Genomic DNA, 12,763 nt, shown 5'->3' on the forward strand with positions numbered 1-12,763 from the left:
GGTATCACGAAACTTCACCCCATAATAACAGTAATGGTCCCTCACCCATAAGAATCTTTCAGAAAGAAGTCCATAATTTACCATTTAAACCCCACCTTCTGAAATCCCTTACAAATCAAGTCTGAAATTTACCAAGCAACCCCCCTCTCTACAATTTGTTTTCAATTAAAGTCCTTATGTTACCAAATGGCCCCTCCTCTACCAAAACCTTTTCAACTTAGGTCCATAATTTACTCTTTATCCCCTGATTCCATAAATCCTTTCATATTAAGTCCCATACTTACCAAACACCCCCTGTCTTCTAAAAATCTTTACAAAATAATCCCGGAACTTACACTTTTAACCCCCAACTTCTAAAATTGTGACAGTTAACTCCTCGAGAGTAACACCTTGCTATATAATTATTGATTTTAGGGCTACTATTCATTCATTAATTTATTTATTTATTTATTTAATAAATGGGGTGTTACACTTTATGTGTGATTTCAATGGTGAAATCACTATGTGTGAAGTTAAGGTTAAGCTAGCAATTAGGCTAATTGATGCATTAGATGTTAGATGATGATGATTTAAGTATTGTGGGATGTGTAATTCATTGTTTGGATTGAATTTAAAGTTAGAGAATTAAATGTTAGAATTATAATCAATTAAGGGATCATTTTGACATGAAGAAGTAGATAAGCTTTTAATAGGCTAAGACAAGGTTTAAGGAAGTTGAAATATTGTATGAATAAGCCATGAGCAAGAGTATGAAGATGCATCAGTTGAAGGAAAGAGCCAAGAAGGGTATTTAGTCCTCACTAACTAACAATGTGAGTTATTACTCTCACACCCTCTTTCTCACACACACACACACCCTCTCTCTCTCTAGATTCTGTTATATGTATATATATATATATATATATATATATATATATATATATATATATATATATATATATATGTTGGAGCTTAGCACACTAAGTGAATGTCCCCAAGTATGAAATGAAGAATATGTGTGTAAGATGATATATACGAGCATGTATACATATTAAGAGTATGTGGGTTTATATGGGAAGGGTATTTGTTAATACCCAAGAGATAGAAAAGAAAGATAGATGATGATTACATAAAGTGTAATAATAGATTATGTATTTATGTCTAGACATTAATTGTATTGTAGAATGTCAATATGTTAATAGACATAGATATAGATTATGTACTTACTAGTTGAGAAAGATTAGAAGATCGCTTGATGCGATAAGGAGAATAGATTGTCAATGGGACAAGTATTGTGTGACGAGTCACATAACAAAGATAGAGATAAAGAGTTAGATGTTCCTTCGGCAACAAAAGCCAAATGGTTAGACTATGAATCAGGAGGTAGAGTTTGGTTCCTCCAGGAACAATAGTAAGGTTCCTACGGGAAAAATTGTATGGCTCCTACAGGGACAAGAGTAACGTTCCTATAGGGAAAATGGTATGGTTCCTTTTGGGACAAGAGTAAGCTTTCTACGATAACAATGGTATGGTTTCTATGGGAACAAAAGTAAGGTTCCTTAAGGAATAGAGTAGAGGTTGCTTTGGGGTCAAGAGTAAGATTCCTTCAGGAACAGAGTAGAGGTTCCTACGGTGACAAGAGTATGATTCCTTTGGGAATAGAATAGAGGTTCCTACGGGGACAAAGAGTATGGTTCCATAGGGAATGGGATTATGTCCCTACGGAGAAAAATACATTTTATTCCCTTTGGGAATGTAAGTAGATGGTTTTTTGTGAAAATATAGAATATGTATGGTTAGAAAAGATAAAGAAATGTTTCTTGAGATGAGTAAGATAAGAGAGTTCTTTGAAAGAACTGAGAGTAAGGAATCCGGGAGGGATTCAAGAGTAAGAAGAAAGATTAAGGATCCATGAGGGATCTTAAGAGAGAGGAATAAGGCAGGGTGAGCGTGCCTAGTAATGAAAGTGGGATGTGGTTCCCTTAGAGCAGTGTATGAGAAGAGTATGTTAAGAGGCTAAAAGAAGAGATAGAGTATGTACAGAGTAAGAGATTAGCTTGTTAAGAGGCTAAGAAAAGAGTATGAGAAACAGATTATATGATAGAGGAAAAGGTAGATGAATGAGAAGAATAGTGGTGTATGTTATTAGAGAAAGAGTAAGATGATAGAATATGTGACAACCCGATACTTTCTAGTCAACAAAAGTCAAATTCCGTTAAATAAAATGTCGAATTTTGTTTCTTCCGTCAAGCTCTTGTGGGTTAGGAAATAATCTAAAATATATAAATAAAGTTTATATAAGCTTTCGGAACCAAAAACACTCGAAAAATCCAGTTTCCTTCGAAAAATCAGCAAAAATCGTCAGCCAAGTGTTTACGGCCGTAAATCCACTTTCGGCCGTAAACCCATTTTCGGCCGTAAACCCATTTCCGACCGTAAACCCAGCCGATATATAAGTTTTTCCCGGAGAGATTCCTCATTTTTCATCTTTTTCAGTCGAAAATCCTCTCCAAGTGCTCCTAAGAACTTCACAAGAACATTCAAATCATCAAGATCAAACCTTCAAATCTTCAAGTTATTCCTCAAGAACACCAAGAACATCCTTCAAATCTTTAAATGATGCAAACCGTTTACAGCCGAAAACTGTTCACAGCCGAAAACCATTCTCAGCCGCAAACAGTTCACGACCGCAAACAACCTTGAGCCGTGAACCTTGGCTACAAACCCTCGTTTTCCATAAATACAAGTCTCGGTAACATTCCTAACCCAAAAGCAAGTGTTTTATAACACTTTAATTAATGGTTTCGCTAATTAAAATACAATTATGGGTTTAATTATCGTTAGGATTCCGTTAATTCCGTGTACAACAACTCGAGGGTCATTTTTCCAATCTCGCGGTCCGACACATACACACAACTAACTGTGAGTTCATACCCCTACACTTTTACTGTTTTTAATGTTTTCAGGGGGGATACAAGCAAAATACAAAGAAATTTATTGTTCTTATATAAAGGATTTCAAAAGGATTAAAACTTAGGCAATTCATACGACCAAGAGATCACCACGTTTTATAAAATATTTAGATATTTTATCCCTTTTGTAACATGTTGAGCATGAGGGAAGTTTTTCAACATACAACCATAATTGCAAAGTTTTCAATACAATACGTGAACCAAATACATAACATACATGCAAACTATAATAAGTATAGTTTGGGATTCAATACACGATTTTATCAAGTCCAGAGCTTACACATTAACAAACATATAAACTATGTTAGATATAGTTTACGACTTACATTACTACTTTCTGAGAACAAGAGTACAATACTAAATAATTATTTAAGTATAATTATTTTACTCTACAAGTATACATACAGTTTCATGTATAAGACAACAATACAATACTACACGTAAACTAGTTAATACAGGGTTGTGAGGCACTAATTCAATTGTACCCTTCGGGGTGCGGAACTAAATCCTAACACGGTATAACCAGAGATCTCCTGGAGGGAGAGCGTGAGATTTGTGAATAGAACTATTCGAGATTGACAATCCCACACCTGAACTGCTAGCTACAGTTAGGCAGGCATGCCAGGGGTGAAAAATGTCAAAACATCCGATGCCTGAAGAACGTCGTAGAGGTCACTAGGTCATATCAAGCATGGTTATACCAAACTCACAATAGTATAAACTAACCATTTGTTTACGGGATTTCAATTCTTCGAATAGTTTTATTTTCATTAATAGTACGATCATACATTACAACTGGAGAATTCCATGGGATACAAATACATGGTTTTATTTTAAGTAATAAAACTACTATACATGCTGGTGGTAGCCAGGGTTTTCATACAGAACATACTATATATACTGGTAGTAGCCAGGGTTTTCATACAAAACATACTATACAAAGTTTTTCGTACAGAACATACTATACAATACAACTGGTGTTAACCAGACAGACAAACTAACATTTTCATATACTACTACAGAATAGAATAACGAACATACATTTTAGTCTTAACGTTTAAGACTACTTTTCATTACTAAAGAAAATATTGGATTTTCTTGAGAATATACAAACATTTTACAGATTCACAGACAGGTTTTCAATACAAAATCATACTTATGAACTCACCAGCTTTAATGCTGATACTCTTTCAAAACTGCTTGTATTCTCAGGAAATCAGTAGGCAGGTATTCATGCAGGCTTTTGAGAAGACGGAGCTTTTAGAGTCGCGTCATTTAATACTTTTGATTATACTTTTGCTGTATACAAACTATGTATCGAACAGATGTAAATATTTTACTTATTCAATGTAATGGTTATGTTTACTTTGATTACTATGATGCAGTTGTTGTGATACTATACATGACGTCCTCTAACCCCGAACGTTTCCGTCGTTCCGGTTTGGGGGTGTGACAGAATATGAGAAAGATAAAGAAAGAAAGATAAGAAAAGACAAAAGGATAACTCACCAGACACGTTGTGTTTGATACTGCAGAGATGTCTATGTTTTATAGGTTCAGGTTGTAGCATCCGTTGTACCAGAATAGAAGACAAAGGCACAAGGAAGACGTAGATAGTATGATGCTATTATTGTATTCCTTGTTGTTCATTATTTGTATGTAAAGATTTTATTGTAAACTCGTAATTATTTCTGGGAAATAGAAGGTTTTAATTTGTTTAGAATTTTGCATTATAAGATAAAAACTATAATATTTCCTGTAGATATTATGCATAGAAGATTAGGGTCGTTTTAATGGCTCATGATGCTCCATTATGTGTGAAGTTGATGCTCATGCAGTGTATCTAAATGATGAAAGTTCTAGAAACTACTATATGGTGGATTGTGATTATTTGACACATTTCATGGGCCTATGGATTAATGGGCTTGGCACATTAGGGTTTTAGGTATGATCCTTTGTCAATAAATAGGGAAGCCTACTAGTCATTTGTTTATGTACTGAATTCTAGAGTGATAGGCGAATCTCTATTGAATTGTACTTGTAACTTCTATATAAGAGCTCATAAATAAAAAATACCCCCTTACTGCCTGTGGTCATAGGTCACTTTGACCAAACCACGTAAATATTGTGTCTTGTATGCATTTGGTTTCGTGTTGTATCCTCATTACTTCCTAACGGTAATTTTATAGAATAAAACACGGGATATCTATATGTGTATGAGAGATGATATCAAAACATCAACAGTGAAAGGTGGTGCTATTATACAGAGCAATCCAAAGTACAAGCATGTGGGTAACCCCATAGACGATGGTTTCTGTAATCTGTCATTAAAGCATGTGACTTTCATGCATATGTTATTGTGAAAGAAGAATCATGGGCTTATTTACTTATTTATTTATTTATTTTAAAAAAAAGTATTGCAACAATTAATTTGGACATAACATGGTCAAAATAAAAGCATGGTCTATCATATCTTTTTAGTTTAAATGAAGGTATTATGGTCAAGAAAATGTTTGCATATGCATATTTTATTATGTTTTTTACAATAAAGCATGAAGCATGGTGATGTTTCTTTGGTGTGAGCAGCTAGTCGGGTACTTAATGGCAGCTCTTCACGTGGTCGCAAAAGCCTGATTTTGGAGCCTTGAAGCCGCTCTAAAGAGCTACAAAGATTTATGAAAGCTCATTAGTTCTTTGTGAAGACAACTTTCGGTTGATTGCTGCAATTATTGGTGTATGATGAAACAAAGTGAGAAGATCTTGGTGAGATTGATGATGCGTAGAGTTAATAAAAGGTATGTTAGTGAAGACAACCTTGTTACCATCTTCATTGCAGGAAATGTTCTTGTAGAAGATGATGTTTGAGATTAACTTTAAGAAATTCTATATGAGACTAAGATGAATAACCTTGAAACCAAATGAAAAGATCTTGGTGGTTGTTCTTGCAAGTGTAGGAATTTGTTTGTTGTATGATTGAAGTGTGAAAGATTTCAAAATTTTGAAAGGTATGTTTGATGTTGTAAAAGTCTAGCTTAGGGGGTGTATTAAAATATTAAGTTAGACTTGATGAAGTAATTACGAGTTCCTGTTAACTAGTGGCTATGGTTAGTTAATAGCAATTATCGTGTCTAACAGTTATGATTGTAACTAATGCAACGGTTCATTCTAAGGGTTGTAATGTTTCATTGTATATAAATAAGTACGGTACACAAATATGTAAAGTTGTTGATTGGAGTAATAAGTTCTTTAATTTGTTTCATTCCTAAATTCCCTCCTTTCTTCTTGTATTTAATGTTGTCATTAACAATTTTTATAGATTTTTCATCACAAAAAAATCAAACCTATACTTAAATTTTCGTTTTTAAAAACAATAACCATGAGTTTTTTAAAATGGTTTGATTTTTTGTTTTTTCAAAAGCTATAAAATTAAGCAACTCAACAAATCGCACAAACCGTAACGTATAATATGGCTTTGAACTATTGCAGTGTAGTTTTCTTTTTCAAAATAAAAAATCAAACTGTATATGTAGAATGATTTTGTAATTTTAACTTTAAACCGCACCACAAACAAATGTATGATATACTTGTACAAAAAGAAATTGTTTGGTAAGAATAAAAATATTTGGTAGTTAAAGAAATGTGATAATACTTTTACTTATTTTGTGTGTGTGAGAGAGAGAGAGAGAGAGAGAGAGAGAGAGAGAGAGAGAGAGAGAGAGAGAGAGAGAGAGAGAGAGAGAGAGAGAGAGAGAGAGAGAGAGAGAGAGAGAGAGAGAGAGAGAGAGAGAGAGAGAGAGAGAGAGAGAGACTCTTATGTGGTTTGACTAAGGATTTATTATCGTTATCTTTTCCCTCAAACTATGCCTGCGTATATGTTTACCACTTTAATATGTACACCACATAACCATGTTATGTGTTCATACAAAGCAAAGTTAAAAGGGGTTTGCAAGATGATTTGAATACTCAACTAACATTACGTCGGTAAATACTTCGATCATAAACAAGAAAGAGGGTACTTTAATCAATTACTAAACAGGTCCTGCAAATGCAGTAGACACAGATTTTACTTAATGAAAATAAAGGTGCTGCGGTTGACATCTCAGCTATAAGTAATCAAAGTGTTCACTTTTTACAAGTGCTCTAGTCATGAATCCATAACCATCAAAACACCATTGTACAAATTGGGTCCGAACAGTTGATTAAGGGTAGGATTGTAACTTTACTCATATTTTTTAAATTATAATCAATCACTACCCTCCAGAAAGAGAAAGAGAATGCTTATGATGTGGGCTAGCATAGCAAAATGTCTAATAATGCTCTCACTAACCACAAGCATTAACCTTACTTTGCACTCAACAGTCAACACGTACACTTCCCTACAAATCATTATAATATATCAAGAGTTGACATATTTCATATATGATTAACAGAACACAGGTTATAAATAGCCTTCACCATAACCAACCTTTCATTACCACGACATCTTTACATTATCAAACTCAAACTACAATACAAAGCTTCCTTACTTTCTCTCCAAAGAATGCCGATCCCGGTGATTGACTTCTCCATGCTCAATGGCCAAGGGCGAGCTACAACAATGGATCAGATAGCAAATGGATGTGAAGAATGGGGTTTCTTTCAGGTACCCACCTAAGTTTAACATGTGTATATAAATTATAAATTGAAATCACATTTATTAATATATTTTCTGCAATGATTGTTGCATTGTGCTGTGTGTTACAGTTGGTGAATCATGGGATTCCTGTGGAGCTTCTTGAGAGGGTGAAAAAGGTAAGCTCCGAGTGCTATAAGTTAGAGAGGGAAGAAAACTTTTTCAACAACTCAACACCCAGAAAACGGTTAAAGGAGTTAGTCGAAAAGAAGAGTGGAGACAAGCTGGAAAACATCGACTGGGAAGATGTGTTCCTTCTCTCGGATGACAGTGAATGGCCATCAAGGACCCCAGGATTCAAGTAAGCGTCTATTAATACTACCTTCCATGTATTGTGTGAATATAATCTTAACTTTAACGTTTAACGTGTGAATATAATGAATAATAGGGAAACCATGATGGAATACCGAGCACAACTGAAGGAACTGGCGGAAAAGATGATGGAAGTAATGGATGAGAACTTGGGTCTACCCAAGGGATACATTAAGAAGGCTTTCAATGGTGGAGAAGGCGAAACGGCGTTTTTTGGGACCAAGGTCAGCCATTATCCACCTTGCCCTCATCCTGAGATGGTGAATGGTCTGAGGGCTCACACAGACGCTGGAGGGATCATCCTTCTCTTCCAAGATGAACAGGTGGAAGGTCTTGAGATTCTCAAAGATGGTAAATGGATTGACGTTCAACTACTCCCCAATTCGATTGTAATCAATACTGGCGATCAAGTAGAAGTTCTGAGCAATGGGAGATACAAGAGTGTTTGGCACAGGGTTCAGGCTATGCCTGATAGAACTAGGAGATCAATAGCTTCGTTCTATAATCCGTCCTATAATGCAACCATTGCACCTGCAACTGAACTTCTGGAAAAAGAGAACGACGAGATTAAAGAACTTGATTACCCCCGGTTCGTGTTTGGCGACTACATGTCCATATACAGTGAACTAAAATTTCTCCCTAAAGAACCAAGGTTTAAAGCTGTCAGAGCAGTCTAACGAAGGGAAATTTCTTTAAACAATTGACAAGATACAGGGTCCAATATTTTGCTTGATATTTGATAATGTATGCTTTCTACATTTTCTTTTGTGTAATTCTTCATTCACGATTAATTCAGATCTTATTATATTTTTTTTTTCTAAAATATACCTTGTGTAACAGATTATAGTATTCGTATTGTGTTTTGACTGTGGACAAGATACGGGTAGGGTCTGGAAGTAGTTTATTTTTAATAACTTGCCAGATTCATGAACCCAAAGAACCTGTAAGCCTGTAAATAACATGGACAACCAGTCATTGGCCTCAGATACTAGGTGTAATGCAATGCATATATATCCTCTTTGATACCAACAGCTACAATATATATATATATATATATATATATATATATATATATATATATATATATATATATATATATAGAGAGAGAGAGAGAGAGAGAGAGAGAGAGAGAGAGTGAGTGAGTGAGAAATGATCATTTGAGAACTTATATATTCCCGAAAACCCGAAAACTAAAAGTGGAACGTTGGATCAATAAAAAGAAGGGGCTAGGATGCATGGTGTCGTTTTTGTAAATAAGCAGAAGACTAAAGAGATGGGGGTAATTTAATTAAACTAGTTAGGGGTAATATAGGAAAAAAAAATATATATATATATAATTTAATATATCCTAATCGATTAGAATTTTGCAAAATATCTCTATCACACAACCCCAACACCAGATCTATCGTTCTCCTACAAACGACTTCTCCGATGCAACTTCCTTCAGCGGCCTTCATTGTCGGCGTTGGATCGTCACATAGTCGCATCATCTCTACCACCTCCTCCGACCTCCTCCACCGATGATTCTTTTATCAAGTATGTTGATTTCCCCTAAAATCAACATCACCGCCTCGAGATCTAGAATCAATCATCGTTCCAAATATGATTTTCTTTTCCAAATATTTTGTGTCAATCGACTCTCATTCCCACCGTGATCAAATCTTGAGTTTCATGTCAAACGAGCGTTTCTTCCCACCGTGATAACCTTCTGATGGAATATCTATCCCAATCCTCCACCGATGATGCACTCATTGAGTCCATCACTGTTGAATTTGCGATCAATGATATCCAAACGATGATCGACTTCAATTCCATATCGCTCTTAATCAGTCGATTCAAATCTGGAATCGATTATTAGAATCGATTGTTATTGATTTACCTGGATAATCGGAAGAGAAAGAATATTGATTATGAAATACTCGCACAAAAATTTATTGCTCGCACGAATATTGATTCTGAAATACTCGCATAAAAAGCAAGTGCAAGCTCTTTCTTGTATATCTTGTTTGTTTTCTTCTTTTTAGGAACATATTTAATGTTCTTTGAGTTTGATTAGCTCTGAGAGACCACACGTACGTAGCAGATAACAGAAGTTGGAAGCTCGGCTCTTGGAACAAACATGGTTAATGGAAAGAATAATGCAAAATAATGTGAAAGAATAGAACGGAAGAATAAGCTTCCTCAAGAGAAATAAACAGTAGTATCAGGTTCGTTTTCTTCCAAATTGATATTTGCAACATTATCGAAACATCTTAATTAATCTTTTGAGTTATTATCTCAATTTTTCTATATCACTTAATGAATAACTGTATTTGTATGTATATATTTGCAAGTGTAAGCACAAGATGCTTGATAACAAGTTATTGTTTCAATCTAACATTAACTTGTGGTTGTTTTATCTGGGAAACTTACTGATGGAACTGTTTTTTATTCGAGCTTTCAAAGGGGTGAGCCAATTGAATTCAAACTTTGTACTCGTTAGGTGATAAAAAGTATAAAACCATCCTTTAATTGTTCTTAAATTCAATTCTCATATATTGTGGACGTTAACAAAAATAGTGTTATGGGATGGGACCAGGGACTATTGGGAATATATGTTGGGGAGAAACGTAAGTTGAAGATATATCTCCAATTTGCAGACTTACATTTTCGCTGCTTGTAGTGCACAAAATCTGAAAATGTAAGAATCGTTTTTTGGTTTTTTCAAATGCATATTACTAAAAGAAAGATATAAACCATTGAGGTATATAGACATTATGCTCAATTTTGTCAAGTGAATAAAGTTATTCACCTTTCATTGCTTCTTATTACATATGTAGTGTAATTTGGTAAATGAGAAAGATTGGTATTGTGATTTTGTTAAACATAGCAACTTTTGAGCAATTGAATTACATCTGATTCACATGTAAATCTCAAGTTAATCACGTATGAATTACATGTGATTCACATGTAAATAACATGTAATTCACATATGAATTACATGTGATTCACATGTAATTCACATATGAATTACATGTGATTCACATGTAAATCACATGTAATTCACATATTGTAACGACCCGAAAATCATGACATAAATTTTTTTTTTTAGATTAATGAATCGTTAATACATATCTTTTCCATAAAACCAAGTTAAACAAGATTTAACAAAACATCATCTAATCAGAGTAATTCACAGAATGCGGAAACATGTGGTGTGTGCTCTGCAATCATCCCGAGCTCTTCCATTTGAAAACCGGAGTACCTGAAACATAAACTGAAAACCCTAAGCACAAAGCTTAGTGAGTTTCCCAAAATACCATACAACATACAACCACAGATTATCAAGCATCATACCTATAGTAGCCATGGGCTCCCCATGGTCTTTAGGTGGAATGTCATGGGGTTCCCCCCATGGTCTTTACCTGGAATGGCATGGGCTCCCCCCATGGTCTAATATCCAAGTGTCACGGGCTACCCATGGATATAGTGAGAAGACTCACCTCGGACAGCTGAAACCCACAGATACTGTCTGACTGCAGATCCGCTAAAAATCCCCGCATTATCAATAAATAACACACAAATAGCAATTGGGTTCCAAACCTAATCCAATAATCCATATATGGGGTAAAAATACCATTTTACCCCTCACCTCGATTTTTCCAAGACTAAGGCCCAAACTCTCAATCATAAAGGCCCACAAACCAATAATCATCCAAGGCCCACTTATGGCCCAATTTTCCAAATTGGGCCCAAATTCTTACTTGGGCCTTATCCTAAAGCCCACTACTTATCCCTAAATCAAAACACACATTCTCAGATGGCCCAACAAAGCCCCAAGCAACCAAGCCCAAATGGTAGCCCAAACTGAAGCCCAAATACACAATACCCACTCAGACCGAGTACGCGGGGCGTATAGGCACGTACGCGCAGCGTGCTCGCTTGGAGGTTTGTACTTTACGCGTACCTGCTTGTACGCCCAGTGTACTCACCTTATTCAGCCATAACATGATTTGCACTTATTCCATGAAGACAAATGTAGCACCTGGTTCTTGGTATGTATTTTTATTTAAGTATTTTGCATTTTTGGCCTTGGACTCGGCGAGTTGAAGGACCAACTCGCCGAGTAGAAGCAGGATGAGGCGCGGGATTTAAGTGATGGACTCGTCGAGTCGGGTCCCGGACTCGACGAGTAGGCTCTGACTGGACAAAACCTTAATCTGAGGATTTGTACCCTATTTAAACAACCTTATACAGCCTCCATCGCCCCTTTATGCTCCCAGAAACCCTCCATAGCAAATCCTAAGTGTTTTGGTGCAAGATCTAAGGCTTTTGAGTGATTTTTGTGGGTTTTGACTTCAAGGAAGAAGGAAGAGCATAGAAGGATCAAGAGGAGGCTGAAGGATCCGAGTTTGGTTCATCATTTGCAGCCTTTGAGAGGTATAAAGTATGTACCTTGCTCTTTCATTTGATAGATCCCTTTTTGGGGAGATTTAGGGCCTTTATAAGCCATTTTGGTAACCAACCATTATTGCAAACATGGTTGGGGGGTCAAGACTTCGGATCTAAGTCTTGGGAGGGGTCACAAGGCAGACTTGGGTTGCTTTTGCACCCAAGGAAGGCCCCATGCAACACTAGAGCTTATTTTATGTCCTTTTGAGCTCAAAGTCCCATGCATGCACGTAAAGTTTGTAACTTTACGTGCTAGAACGATTAAAGGAGCCTAGATCTATCTTTTGGTCAAGTGTTGTACATCAGAAATCGAGGATTTTGGGTGTGGACATTATCGACTCGGCGCGTCCGTTCTTGGGACTCGACGAGTCCAAGGCTTTAAGTCCCATTTCTGTTA

General features: G+C 35.8%; 1 protein-coding gene across 1 annotated transcript; it reads left to right on the plus strand.

The window, feature by feature from the left end:
• Positions 1-7,399: 7,399 nt before the first annotated feature.
• Positions 7,400-8,774, plus strand: LOC145119673 (1-aminocyclopropane-1-carboxylate oxidase 5-like). Its single transcript, XM_079055377.1, has 3 exons — positions 7,400-7,593; positions 7,695-7,924; positions 8,012-8,774. Exons 1-3 carry the CDS (start codon positions 7,492-7,494, stop codon positions 8,610-8,612), a joined length of 933 nt encoding a protein of 310 aa, XP_078911503.1. The 5' UTR covers positions 7,400-7,491; the 3' UTR covers positions 8,613-8,774.
• The last annotated feature ends 3,989 nt before the right edge of the window (positions 8,775-12,763 follow it).

The sequence above is a fragment of the Lactuca virosa genome, chromosome 6 (assembly GCF_052849685.1).
Source record: "Lactuca virosa cultivar CGN04683 chromosome 6, Lactuca_virosa_CGN04683_v6, whole genome shotgun sequence".
Lineage (NCBI taxonomy): Eukaryota > Viridiplantae > Streptophyta > Magnoliopsida > Asterales > Asteraceae > Lactuca > Lactuca virosa.